Source organism: Corvus moneduloides, chromosome 12 (genome assembly GCF_009650955.1).
Source record: "Corvus moneduloides isolate bCorMon1 chromosome 12, bCorMon1.pri, whole genome shotgun sequence".
Taxonomy (NCBI): domain Eukaryota; kingdom Metazoa; phylum Chordata; class Aves; order Passeriformes; family Corvidae; genus Corvus; species Corvus moneduloides.
The window spans coordinates 6,546,741-6,560,138 of NC_045487.1; the positions used below are offsets into that span (position 1 = coordinate 6,546,741).

Genomic DNA, 13,398 nt, shown 5'->3' on the forward strand with positions numbered 1-13,398 from the left:
AGCCCCCAATTTTCCTGGCTGCCACGGGACAAGGCTCCCATGGGAAGCAGCTCACATGGCCGGACCGTGGCTAAAGCGGCCGGACCATGGCTAACAGAGCCGCCTTTGAAGTCCGGCGGTCCCCAAGCCTCGGGGAGCTGGGCCAGCTCTGAAACGCACGCTCATGGCAACCAGAGCCGCGGGAGCATCGCGGTGAGCCAAGCCTCCCACTGCGGGTCACCCCGACCGGCTCCTTCGGGAAACGCCATAAATCCACCTCCCGGGAATAACTCTGCTAAACCCAAGATTAGGCTCTCCTGGAGAGGGGAATTAGGTACAGACCCCTCGGACCAGCGAGGAAAGGACTTTTTGCTGCTGTTCATGGAACAAAGAGCCTTTTGTCTGCATTTGACGTTATCAGGAGTTATTTTTAGGTCAACGACTGCACTTGCTGGTGTTGTCGGGATTATCTGTAAATCGACAGACCTTCAAAGACACTGCCCGAGCACGAAGAGGGAGGAAATCCTTGTGTTGTCTCTTGCAAGGGACATTTGCCCTTGGGCTCGGCCTGATAAGGGTTTATTGCTCAAGATGGGGAATTCCTATAAAAGCCCTACAACATCTTAAGAGTCCTAAGAGCTCCTAAACCCATTAAAGGTCCTAAATATGCTTAAAGTTCCTGAAAGTCCTAAAAGATGCTGAAAGCCCTAAAAGATCCTGAAAGCCCTGAAAGTTCCTAAAGCACTAAAACCTCCTAAATGCCCTAAAATCCCCTAAAGCCCTAAAAGTTCCTGAATAACCTTGAAGTTCGTAAAACCCCTAAAAATTACTAAAAGCCCTAAGAGTTTTTAAACCCCTTAGAAGTTCCTAAAAGTCCTAAAAGATACTAAAAGTCCCAAGAGCTTCTAAACCCCTCAAAAGTTCCTAAAAGCCTCAGATGTTCCAAAAAGGCTTAAAGTCCCTAAAACCCCTTCAATTACCTGAAAGCCCTTAAAGCTCCAAAAGAACCCAAAGACTTCCAAAATCCTCTAAAAGCCCTAAATCTTCCTAAAAGCTCCTTAAGGCTCCGGCGCCGGCAGCAGGCAGAAGGGAGCATGCCAGCAGATCACGGCGGCGTGGCGATGGGATGGGCAGACTCCGGCAAGAGAGGGCACGTCGCACCAGGCTGCTGCCAAACAAGTGAGACAAGTGTGGGCAGGGGAGCCCTGGCACCGTCTGCAGCCGAGGGCTGTGCCAGCCCCACTGCCAAGTGCTGCCAGCCCCACTACCCAGCGGTGCCAGCCCCACTGCCACGGTGCTCAGACCCCCTAAAAGCCCCTTGGGTGCCCCCAGCAAAAATGCAACCATAAACACGGCTCAGCCCAGCTCCACTGGAGGGAGGTGGAAGAGGATGAGGAAGCAGATGGGTGCTGGTGGGAGGGGATGCCCCCAGATCTCTCATCCAAATCTGGTGAGCAATGCCAGGGCAGCCTTGGGAATCTCGGAGGATGGTGATCCTAGGGGAAAGCCTCAGCTACCTTTGAGCGGCTGTGGGTGCTGATGCTCCCCCATTGCTGCTGCTCCACCTCCCTCAGCCTTCCCTCTGGAAAAACATCCGGTGGGGAGGTGGGTCCACCCCACCCCACGTCGGGATTTGTCCCTCAACAATACCAGCGGCTCAACAGGTGCCAAGGCTGTAAAACCTCAACCTGTAGGCACAGCAACAAACCCGGATTATTTGTTTAGGCTCAGCTTTGCAAATAAACCCCTGGTGATGTCAGGGAAGTCTGGGGGAAAATTGGTCCCTGGGGGTATCTGCACAAGTGCCAGGTGAGGATGCTCCCATGGGATGCGGTAATTAGGCTCATCAGCTCCCCAGCAGACAAGTCCCAAAGGCAGATCCCAAAATGAAGCCAAGGTCTTCTTCAAACCTTCCATTTCCCACATGGATTTAGTGTCTTTCCTGGCTGCTTGTTTCCCCAAAATCTGGAGCATCTGCTATAATTCCACAGCTTTGCCCCTGAAGCCAGGCACCGTGGTGCCACCAACCTGCCTCTCCTGGAGAGAAAAGGATGGCGCAATCCCTCCAGCAGCCTGACCCTGGCCTCCTGCCAGGTAAGGTGCCTGGAAAGGTAAATGGCACCATTTCTCCTTGAGAAGATCATAGGGGCCGGGCCCCCTCCTGCCCGTGCTGCCAGGTGCTGGATTGAGCCGGCCCTGGCACCGTGGCACTGAGCAGGTGGGAGGCTTGATCCCAACTCGTGCTCCCCGGGGGCCTTGGGGAGTGCTTTGACCCTGCTCCTGGTGTGGCAGGGTGGGAAAAGGGTGACCCCTGGTCACCAGCAGTGGTCACCAGCAGCTACTCAAGAACCAGCATGTCCCACCAGTCCCCAACAGGCTCAGCTCCGTGGAGACCACACAGGGATGCAGTGTTCCCGCTGCCAGGAGGCAACCACCGAGTGATTGTTTTCCAAGCGCGACCGGATACCGGAACAAGGTGGATGTATGCAGACATCGGCAGCCAGCGTGACTCACACCACAAACCCTGAAATCTCGAGATGGGGAGAAGGGGCACGTAAAGCGCTGGGATGTGACTCTCCCTCGCTGGGGCTCATGGGGGAAAGTCGGGCACTTGGCACCTCACCAAACCCGCAGGCCTCTCAGTGAATAGCTGAAGTCACCCGCCGGAGCGGTGAGCCATGCACAGCTCATCCCCGCGCGGCGAGATGTGAGCCGGGGGCACGGCGGGGCCCTGCGGGCTGCGGGGAGGGGGCACAGAGCCCCGGCGGGACCGGCCTTTGTCCGGGATGCCGGCGGCACTGACGGGAACGCGGCGGCGCTGGTTGCCCTTTGTGCGCGGAACAAAGAACAACAGCCAGAGGCTTCCTTCGCTGTCCAGAAGCGGGAAGGAGCCAGAAAGGGAAACGTCACTCGGCAGAAATGGGCAGCGTATCCCGGTGGTGCTCGGTCCCCTGCCACCGGCCCAGAAACCGGCAGCACCAGCTAAGGGCACCTCCCTGGCGCACCCTGCAGGTACAAGCACGGGCGCGGTGGGGACCCTGATGTCACCACAGGCAGATTTGCCATGCCGTTGATGCTGGTCTGCGTCCCAGCAGGCGGAGCGGGATGCTCACCTCCAAAATCTCAGGCGTTAGGAGAGGCAAACCCTGGCCACGCTTCCAGGTGAAGTCTGGTTTATAGGGATGCACCACGGGATCAGGGCTGACTCGCTGCCCCCAGCTGTTGGATTTAGCCCCTGCAATTTTCCTGGCTATTTGTTTTCCACAGTCTGGATTGCTTCAACTCCGAAAGTCTTTGCTCACCTTGAGGAGCTCTGCTTGGTGTCTGGCTTCTTAAGTGAGAGCGGGAGGAAAGCCGAGTATCAGTTCACTTACTCACTTCGCATCCTCTCCTCCACCCAAACTCCTCTGCCCGATGCCAAGACAAAGCCCTGCTCACCCGTTTTCCCGCCACCCCAGGGCTGCAGATGGCCTCCATCCCTGAGCCGGATTTGGGGCGAGAGGGAGAGCTTTTGGTGTGGTGCTGTCGTGGATGAAAACCCAGGGTTGTGGTGGTTTTGAGGTGCCCCAGCCTTACAAACACCCTTGCCAGCCTGCAGCCGTGCTGGCACCAAATGGATTTGGGGGATGCAGCCGGAGAGCCCCAGTTTTTGACTGTGCCTTGTGAGATGCGCAGTGGCAGCTCCTCAAGGGGGCTCAGAGGTCCCCTCCCATTTGTCAGGGGACACTTCGGCACCGCTCACCGGCACCGCCGCAGTCCCGCATCGCCACCGGCCGTCCCTGCGCGTGCTTAGTCCCGGTCCGGGACCATTCCTGCGATCCTTGTGCCATCTAGTGGGACCTGCACCAACCTCACGGCGGGGTGCCCGAGCGGCAGCGGACGGTGGCGGGTCCCCGGCCAGAGCCGCCCGGCTCTCCCGGCAGTGGAGGAGATGCAGACGGGCAATCAAAAGGCGCTTCTAAAGAGAAGCAGCGGTCAGCGCTGATCGCTAACAGAGACACCACGGGCAGGGGGGCAGCCGTGGTCCCCAGGAGAGACAGCACCCAGAGGGGCCGAGCTGCAGCCCCCCAGCAGCAGCAGCTCCCACTGCCCAGAGATTCGGCTTTCAGCCCCAGTGCTGTGCCCAGAGTGCCAGGGTGCTCAAACTGTCCGGGATGCACGCTGTGCCCGAGGTTCATGCTGTGCCTGACACCTTTGCTGTGTGTGCAGCCTGCGCTGTGCCCAGTGTGCCTGGGATATATGGTGTGCCAGGGATTCCTGGGACGTACGGGGTGCTGATCTCCACTCTCTGGTGACCAGAGAAAGGATACAGGAGATGGAATGAAGTTGCTTCAGGGGAAGTATAGTTTGGACATTAGGAAAAGGCTCTTCACTGAGAAGATGGTAAGAGATAGGAACAGGCTTCCCAGAGAAGAGATCATGGCATCAAGCCTGCCAGAGTTAAGGAGTGTCTGGACGACATTCTTCATCATATGGTTTACTTTCAGGTTGTCCTGCAGGGAGTTGGACTCGATGTTTCTTCTGTGTCCCTTCGAACTCAGGACAATCTGGTTCTGAGATACCACAGTTTGATGCTATTGCCAGGATGGAGCCAGATTCCTCCATGACACCCCCAGTCACCACTGCACAGCTCTCCAGCAATGCCAGCTGGCCTAGCTAAGGGAACAAAGGTCTTTTTTTTTTACCCAAAATGGTTAGGTTTGCCCCAAGAGGCTTCATCTTGTGCTCCAGGGGCTGCTGGGTCCAACGGCAGGGCTGTGGCCATGTGCAGAGGGGCGGGGAGCAGGGATGGCTCAGCCACACCAGTGCTCATTGGGGGGCAGCGATGCCACCCTGCGCTTGCCCAGCGCCTGCAGCCACTTGTGCAACATTTCTAGGTCTCAGTTTATGACGTAGGGCAACCATCCGCTTCAATCTGACCTATCCCAAATGGGAGGTCCTTGGGAACAGATTTAAGGGGGCCTGCTGGCCATGGTCAGGCACCCTGCGTCAGGCTGGAAACCCAGAACTGGAGGAGAAGGGCGCCAGGACGATGATACTTGGACCACAGAGATGGGTCACTGGCCACATCTTCAGGTGATGTGCTCCGGACCAAGGAGGTTTGATTTTTGCAAGGGTAAACCCCACAAATCCCAGGATGCTGCAATGCATCCTTGAGCCTGCTGGTGTCACCAAGACACGCACGTCCTAGCAAACAGTAAACCCATGCTTGGAAAAAACTTTGCTGGTTTTAGTGCCGAGAGCGGGTTAAAGCCGCAACCACGCACCCGCAGCTCTGGCCAAACCGCCTGCAAAATCGCTTCACCGGCTGCAAGAGACGGCGCCGGCTCCCCTGGCACAAGACACTGGGATAGGGGCGTAGGAGAGCAAAGCATCCCTCGCCTCCAGCTTTTTGGGGTTGTTTCCAGCAGAAAAATTCCGATCTTGGAAAGAACACGCACGAGCTTTGCAGGTTTGCTTTAATTTGCTTTGGTTTTCCCTGCTGCGCTCGGTCTTGGGGGAGAAAAAGGTGTTGGTGTCCCATGGCATCGATTCCACGTTCCGCGGGACACGAATCCTCTCGGCCGCTAGTATTTCCACATTTTTTTGCCTGAAAGGCATCCAGCAAAAGGAAAGAGACGGGCAAAATGGTGGTTTGGGGTTTTGCCGCTTGGTCAGGAGGGAGCCAACACGCGTATCTGTGGGGATGCAGATGCTGCGTGGCCACCGCTCACCCGGGGGGCCCCGTGTCCCCCGGCCCGGCACCCACGCCCTGGGGCAGACACGAGTGTGCAGCCCAGCAACCCCCACGGGCAAACACCCGTCACACGCGTGTCCGGGCCCCCACGCGCGATCCGCGTGTGCAGGGCTGCGCGCAGCCCCCCGAGCACCGGAACCCCACGCGTGCGGCCCCCCCGCCCGTGCCACGGGGCAGGACACGCAGCGCGGCCCGGGACCGGCCCCCGGGCGCGGGCGGGGGGCGGGAGCGGCGGCGGGGGGAGGAGGAGGAGGGGGAGGAGGAGGAGGAGACTCGGCCGCAGCGCCCCGGCCCGCGCGGGCCGCCCGCACCACCGCCGCCACCGCGCCGGCACCGCCGGGTGAGGGACCGGACCGGACCGGGCCGGGCCGGGCTGGGCTGGGCCGGGCGGGCGGCGGCACCGGCAGCACCGGGAAACTTGCGAGGAACTTTGGCGGGGGAGGGGCCGCGCCGGGCCGGGCCGGGCCGGGCCGCGGAGGGGCGGGCGGGGCCGTGGCGAACCGGGCGGGGCCGGGCCGAGCGGTGCTGGGCGGTGCCGGCCGTCCCGGGCCGGACCCGGAGGAATTCCGGCGGAGCGGAGGAATGCGGGGCTCCCGCCGCCCGGGCCGCGGCGGGTGAGCGACAGCGCCCGCCGCCAACGGGGAGGCGCGGGGGGCCGGCGGGGCCGCCCCCGCCCGGAGCCCGCGGGGAGGGGGCGCGATCCGCGCGGGCCGGTGATCCACGCGTGCTTCCCGCGGGTGTTCCAGGGGTGTCCATGAGCCATGCGTGCTTCCCGCGGGCGTCCCATGGATGCTCGTGCTCCACGCGTGCTTCCTGCTGGTGTTCCAGGGGTGTCCGTGAGCCACGCATGCTTCCCGCCATGTCCCGTCTGCTCCACACGTGCTCCCTGAGGGTGTTGCAGTGGTGTCTGTGATCCATGCGTGCTCCCCGTGGGTGTTCCAGGGGTGCCCTGGGTCCACGCGTGCTCCCCGTGGACGCTGCATGGTTGCCGGTGCTCTGCATGTGCTCCCGTGGGGTTTGCGTGGGTGCCTGTGCACCATCTGTGCTCCCGTGGGCGCTGCTTGTGCCGGGTCCTGCCAGTGCCTGGGATTCCTCCAGGAGCAGCCCAGAGAGTACAGGCCTGGGCTTGCTGCTGAGTTTTAGCACAACTTCACCATTTCAGCAAATATCACCAGAAAAATTAGGTTTTTCCCCCATGCAAATCCCAGAACTGCCGTCGGCCTCTGCTCCCGCTGCTCCAGCACTGGTTCTCCCAGCCCAGCTGGATTTTGTAGCAGGTCTGGGCTGCACCGTCCCAAAAACCCGCCGGGGCTGCGGGCAGCCGCGGCTGGACCCTGTACTTATCCCATTAGGACACACAGCAGCCTCCCATTGAGGTTTCCTGGGGCGGTCTGCCTGCCTGGCCGCACCGGGATATGAGATCCAGGACAGAATGTGAGGTCTGTGCCGAGATGTGAGGTCCATGCCCGGGGTGGAGACACTCAGCACCGGCCCTTTGTTGCGGCATCACCGGAGAGCACATCCAGCTGCCGGGACACTGTCCTGCCAGCATGCCACACCAGTCCGGCAGCTCCGGCTCTCCTTCCGGAGCTGTTCCGGCTTTGCTGGCGCCGGATCCAGGCTGTAATCCTCGCTGGAGCTGCTGGGGTGCAGCTGAGTACCCCAACCCCAGCACCGGGGAGAGTCTTGGAGGCTCTCAGATTATGTCATCAGATGACCTCATGCAGATGACATCATGCGAATAACATGTAGATGTCTTCCCTTCATTGTGGTGCGCTGGCAGAGGTGCCTGCAGAGCCAAGCTGGGACAAGGTGCCGGTGGCTGAGCAGTGGGCTGTGGTCCTCATTGGGGACCTCACTGATGTCTTCATTGGGGATCTGGCTGGAGCCATCACTTGGCTGCTTACTGGGGACCTGGCTGGGGACATTGCCAGAGTGTTCCCTGAGGACCTGGCTAGGCTCCATTCCAGGGATCTTGTCACTCAGCGTGCTGCTCCCCTAAGCCAGGGACCGTGCCCCTGCCACCCCTTCCCTCCAGCCACCTACTGCAGTCCCCACCTGACCCCTCCTGTCTCCTGCAGGTCCCTGGCTGCAGGACGGTGATGGCCATGCCCTAGGGGAGCCCTGCCATGAGCCAAAGCGGGGCGTCTCGCCTGGCCGGCTCCCCGCCGCTGCCGGGGGGCTCGCTCCTGGCCCTGCTGGCCCCCGAGCCCTCCCCATCCCCTCCCAGCGGGACACCCTCGCCCGGGCCCCCGCCGGCGTTGCTCGAAGGGGACTGGGAAGGGCGGGAGGAGCTGCGGCTGCGGGAGCTGGAGGAGGCGCGGGCGCGGGCGGCCCAGATGGAGAAGACGATGCGCTGGTGGTCGGACTGCACGGCCAACTGGCGTGAGAAATGGAGCAAGGTGCGAGCCGAGCGCAACCGGGCGCGCGAGGAGGTGCGGCAGCTGCGGCACCGGCTGGAGGCCCTCACCAAGGAGCTCGCCAGCCTCCGCCGCGACCGTGACCGCGACCGGCCGGACGAGCGCCCGCCACGGCCACCGCCACAACCCAGCGCTGGCAGCTCACCCGCTGATGGAGCAGAGGGGGACGCTGGCCCTGAGCAAGAGCCTGTGCGGGATGTGGGGGCTGAGGTGCCCCAAAAAGCCAAGGTGAGGGTGCGGGGCTGCCCCGGGTGAGCAGGGCTGGCAGGGGAGCAGGGGAGCTCCTCATCCTTGTAAGCTACCCATGTGTACCCCCAAATCACCACTGCCTGTCCTGTAAAGATGGGCAGTGTGGGGGGACCGCTCTTGGGGCAAGATTGGGAGGGTCAGATCCCACTCAGAGCAGTACAGGGTGTTCAGACCCCCCCTTGGATTAGCATGGGGGGTGTCAGACCCCTCCAAGCAGGATTTTTGGCTCAGACGCCTTTCTGAGCAGCATAGGATGGGCAGACACCTCTTGAAGCAGTACAGAGCAGTCAGACCCCTCTTGGAACAGCATTGGGGGCATCAGACTCCTCAGAGCAGTGTCATGAGGAGGTCCAGAGCCCTCATAGCCCCATGCAGCGAGATCACCTTGGCACTGGCACCAGTCCCTTTCCTGGGGCTTTCCCTTTGGAGGCACTAGGCAAAAATCACTGTGCCAGTACAGGGGATGGTGGCATTGGCAGTGCTGGTGGCATCTCCCAGCCATGGCTCAAATGTTAGGGTGTCCATATGGGCTTCTGGCAGAGATTTGTGCTGAAGGAAGGAGGAGGAGGAAGAAGGGGACACCAGAACCACCTCAGGGATGCTCCCAGCTGCTTCAGCCATCCCTCCTCTGCTGCTGTTGACTCTGTCACAGCACAGAAGTCACTGCTTGGGGTGCAATGCCGTGACAGTTCAGTCCACCTGACAGCACAGCTGCCAAGCGACAAATCCGAAACTAATGTGAGCATCCCCCACGGGCTCCACACTTGGTCCCCAGGGACACCCTGTCCCCCAGAAACCCCTGTGGCTCATTTACTGTGTGCTCAGAGCACCTGGTAGAAGGTCACCCACGTGGCAGTCCTGGGTGAGATCAGTGTCATAAATTGGTTTGGATACCAAATTTCCAGCACAGCAGGGAGCTGGCAGCAGAGTGTGGTCATGTATGGTAGCTCCCCTCCATGAATGGGGCAAGTCCCTCTCCATCAGCCTGAGGGGATCCCTGGGGAATGGAGAGAGAGAAGCTCTTGGTTATGGGGTGAGGGCTAGGTGCTGTAGGGGCTGGGAAGCCAGGGCTGCCCCCTCACCCTGTCCCCTGTGCTGGGCCACCCACGGCGCCACAGGAGCTGGAGCTGATGGAAAACATCTTGACGAGCAAGCAGGACGAGAGCTGGGAGCAGCGGGGCCCCCGGGCCTCCTTCAGCCGCCAGGAACGAAGCCGCCTGCTCTGGGAGGACGTCAGCGTCGTGGAGGAGGATGCCACCAAAGTCACTGCCCTGAAGCTGAGGCTGGATGAGTCCCAAAAAGTGCTGCTCAAGGAGCGGGAGTGAGTGCTTGGGGCATCATCCTTGCAGGGTGCCAGCTGATACCAGCCTGGTCCCCACTGGGATGGGATGTCCCATGGGGTCCTGCAGGCTGTCACCAGCATTGCCTCTCCCCAGGGACAAGCTGGCGCTCAGCAAGAACATCGAGAAGCTGGAGGGCGAGCTCAGCCAGTGGAAGATCAAGTACGAGGAGCTCAACAAGAACAAGCAGGAGGTGATGAAGCAGGTGAGCGAGGTGCCTGGGGAGCAGAGGTGCCCCTGGGGGTGGCCTGTCCCTCAGAGGGTGGCACATCCTGATGGACGTGGTGGCCCTCAGCCACTTCCCCAACTCCAGGTTGCTTGTTAAGGGTCTTCATTAGTGCTACGGATCCAACATTCACAGAGGTTGGGTGGCTGAGTGTGGGCAGGGCTCAGATGGAAGGTGGGTGCTCACAGCCCCCTTTGGGTGCCATGTCCCCCCACAGCTCAACATCCTGAAGGAGATTCATCAGGACGAGCTGGGGCGCATCTCCGAGGACCTGGAGGATGAGCTGGGGGCTCGCTCCAGCATGGACAAGAAACTGGCTGAACTGCGTGCAGAGGTGAGGCCGAACCCCAGTGTGGGGGCAGAGGGAGCAGCGAGGGGGTCCTGCTGCCCTCCAGCCACCCCGTGCCCCTGTCCCAGATGGAGCGGCTGCAGGCAGAGAACGCGGCTGAGTGGGGCCGGCGGGAGCGGCTGGAGACGGAGAAGCTCAACCTGGAGCGGGAGAACAAGAAGCTGCGGGCGCAGATTGAGGACCTGGAGGAGGTGCTGGCTCGCAAGCGGCGCCAGACAGCCAGTGCTCTGGACACTGACCTCAAAACCATCCAGGCTGAGCTCTTCGAGAAGAACAAGGTGCCATAGGGGTGGTGCTGTCCCCCTCCACCCCATCCCTAGCTGACTCTGTCATGGGGCTCAGCGTCCCCAAGGACTCCCTCCAGCCCAAATTTTGCCACCACACTTGAAGGGATGGTGGTGACCCCGTCCTTGCTCCATCAGCTCCTGGGTCATGGGGTGGGGCAATGGGAGAGGTCCCTGGGGAGGGAGAAGGGGACACCCAGTGGTGGGGGTGGCTGTCCCACGCTCAGCCTGTGCCCCATACCCCCCACAGGAGCTGGCCGACCTGAAGCACATCCACACCAAGCTGAAGAAGCAGTACCAGGAGAAGATGGCTGAGCTGGCCCATGCCAACCGCCGTGTGGAGCAGCACGAGGGAGAGGTGAAGAAGCTGCGCCTGAGGGTGGAGGAGCTGAAGAAGGAGCTGGCCCAAGCTGAGGATGAGGTGGGAAAGCTCATGCTGGTGGAGAGGGTCAGGGAGAGCTGTTCTGCTCCCTCCACAGCTGCCAACAGCACCATCCCATCCCATCCCATCCCACAGCTGGATGAGGCCCACAACCAGACGCGGAAGCTGCAGCGGTCGCTGGATGAGCAGACAGAGCAGAGCGAGAGCTTCCAGGTGCAGCTGGAGCATCTGCAGTCCCGGTGAGCAGGGGCTGGGTGAGCCACATAGGGACCAGCAAGGATGGCATGATGTTCTCCTTGCCACCATCCCTCAACCAGCATCCGCCTGGTTGAACTCTTGGCTAAGCATGGCCAAAGTGCCTCCCACACCTTCGGAAGGGGCACAGCCATCCTCTGAGCAGTCTTCACCCCACTGCGAGCTGGGTGGCATTCACCTCCCAGTTAAACCAGCATAAGACTGCCCAGAGACCAGCACAGCCCAGTTTTATGCTGCTTAGGGTTGCACCCACCAGTACCCAGGGCCAGGGCAGGCTCCTAGCATCCCCACATCAGTTCGGGGAGGTGGGAGCTGAGTTTTCTTGCCCTCAAAACTTTCTCCAGCGCTGCTTTGCCTCTCCAGCAGTAAAGAGCTGAAATGGCTGTGGGATCGATGCCGCGGCTCCAGGAGGCGCTGGGGGGGGTTTATAATCGTCCTTTATTTTATTGGGACATCTGCATTAAATCATGGACGCATAATGGAGGATTCATAACCCCCCCCCCCCCCCCAGACTCCCTGTGCACTCAACCCTAAATAATTCATGCTTTCCAGTAAAGTGTAGTGGACTGGTCGGATCTCACTGGATCCTGGGCCTTTGGATTTCAAATTTGATTCATAAATTTTCCTTGATGAATTTTCACGCAAGAGCAAGTGGGGAGCTACAACCACCGCAGGCTCCTGGGAATGGGGACTCCTGGGGTTTTTGGGGGTTCCTCATTTTAGGGTGATGACACCTCCCTGCTCTGCACTCCTGTCTGGGTCTGTGCTGCCCAGCCCTGGAGGGGTTTAGCCTGTGCCCCACTTGTGCTGAGCACCATCCACAGCCCCCTGGCCCCATGCCAGAGTGTTGGCCCCAGGCTGGGGGGGCTCATCCTGCACCCAGAGCTTAGTGAGCACTGCAGGAAGGAGTCTCCCCAGGGTGCAGTCGTGCTGTAGGGGTGCAGGGGGATGGGCTCAGCTTCAGGGCCCCCCCAGGGCCGTGCTGCTGCCCCCACCCCAGCAGCTGTTCCTCGCAGGCTGCGGCGGCAGCAGAGCACTCCACTTTTCGGCAAGATGCGCAGCACCCGCTTCGGCCCTGACGACGCTGGGGACGGCACCAGTGACCCTGACGAGGACGAGGACCTGCAGATACAGGTGCCCTAGAGCCCAGGGCCAGTGCCACCACCGCAGGACGTCCCACATCAGTCCTCTGCATTCAAGTGCATGTTGCCACAGGGCCCAGCTGTGCAGTGATCCTTGTAGAGATGGGGAAACTGAGGCATGGAGCAGTGGAGAGAAATTTGCCCAGGGGTGCTCCAAACTCACTGCCTCTTGGATGGTGTTGGATGCCCCTTCAGCCACTGGCATCTCCCAGAACACTGATGTGGCCACCAAAGCCAGCATCGCTGAGGAGCCCAGGAGGAGGAGGCACAGGCAGAGAGAGGCACCAAGCCTGGCAGCCAAAAACTGCCCACTTCTTTTTATATATATTATATATATGTATGTATTTGTATATGATTTTTTATTATAAATACAGAGCCCAGATGGGCCCAGGCTCTGGTGGTGGTGTGAGCTGCTGGTCTGTCCCCACACAGGAGCGAGGGTGGGGAGGGGACACTTCGGGGAGAATCAGCATTTCTTCACCAGCCATGCACGGGTCTGAATGTCACCCACTGGCATCCCTATCCCCATGCCTGGTGTGGGGCTAAAGCCTGTCCCTGGGCCTGTGCAGTGAAAGGTGTTCCCCCAGAGCTGCTCACCCTGGGGAGGTGCTGAGCCAGGGCTGCAGAGGTGCTCACCTGTGGGTGCTGATCATCCCAGCACAGCCCCTTCAGCCCAGCCCCCCAGTGCAGGGCCTTGGGGGCTTTGGAGGCGCTCAGACACAACCTTATTAAAAATTAATATTTCAATGAGCTAATCCCCTCGCTCTGCCTTTTAATTGATTGGATAAAAGCGCAGCTCTTTGCTGCTCATGGCGTTTTTTAATGCCCTTTTATTTCCAGCGATTATTCATATTTTTATGGCCCAACAAGTGAGGCTGCAGGGGTAGGGGTGCCTGGGGGCAGTTTTAGTGAGAGGCCTGGAAACCACTTTGGGGGGCATAGAGGGGGGAATGGAGACACACCTGAGCTGAGGGACAGACAAGAGGCTGCTGCCGCCGCCCGTCAGTCGCTGCGGGGTGTTCACTCTGAAGCCTA

At 60.5% G+C, this 13,398-nt stretch overlaps 1 protein-coding gene across 3 annotated transcripts; it reads left to right on the top strand.

Moving 5' to 3' along the window:
• The first annotated feature begins 6,006 nt into the window (after positions 1 to 6,006).
• Positions 6,007 to 12,760, top strand: CCDC102A (coiled-coil domain containing 102A). Of its 3 annotated transcripts, none has more exons than XM_032122037.1 (9): positions 6,007 to 6,056; positions 7,798 to 8,364; positions 9,504 to 9,706; positions 9,822 to 9,930; positions 10,169 to 10,285; positions 10,369 to 10,578; positions 10,835 to 11,005; positions 11,102 to 11,205; positions 12,238 to 12,760. In XM_032122037.1, the coding sequence occupies exons 2-9, from the start codon at positions 7,846 to 7,848 to the stop codon at positions 12,362 to 12,364; spliced, it is 1,560 nt and encodes a 519-aa protein (XP_031977928.1). In that variant the 5' UTR covers positions 6,007 to 6,056; positions 7,798 to 7,845; the 3' UTR covers positions 12,365 to 12,760. The 3 variants fall into 3 exon arrangements, with proteins under 3 accessions (XP_031977928.1, XP_031977930.1, XP_031977929.1); XM_032122039.1 differs by lacking the exon at positions 6,007 to 6,056 and adding an exon at positions 6,238 to 6,330; XM_032122038.1 differs by lacking the exon at positions 6,007 to 6,056 and having other exon boundaries at positions 6,392 to 8,364.
• The last annotated feature ends 638 nt before the right edge of the window (positions 12,761 to 13,398 follow it).

What these genes read in the sequence shown, in the direction of transcription:
- CCDC102A (XM_032122037.1), top strand. Translation starts at nt 7,846, where the DNA reads ATGAGCCAAAGCGGGGCGTCTCGCCTGGCCGGCTCCCCGCCGCTGCCG. An exon ending in GTGCTGCTCAAGGAGCGGGA is followed by an intron (nt 9,707 to 9,821) that starts GTGAGTGCTTGG and finishes GCCTCTCCCCAG; the next exon opens with GGACAAGCTGGCGCTCAGCA. An exon ending in CTGGAGCATCTGCAGTCCCG is followed by an intron (nt 11,206 to 12,237) that starts GTGAGCAGGGGC and finishes TGTTCCTCGCAG; the next exon opens with GCTGCGGCGGCAGCAGAGCA.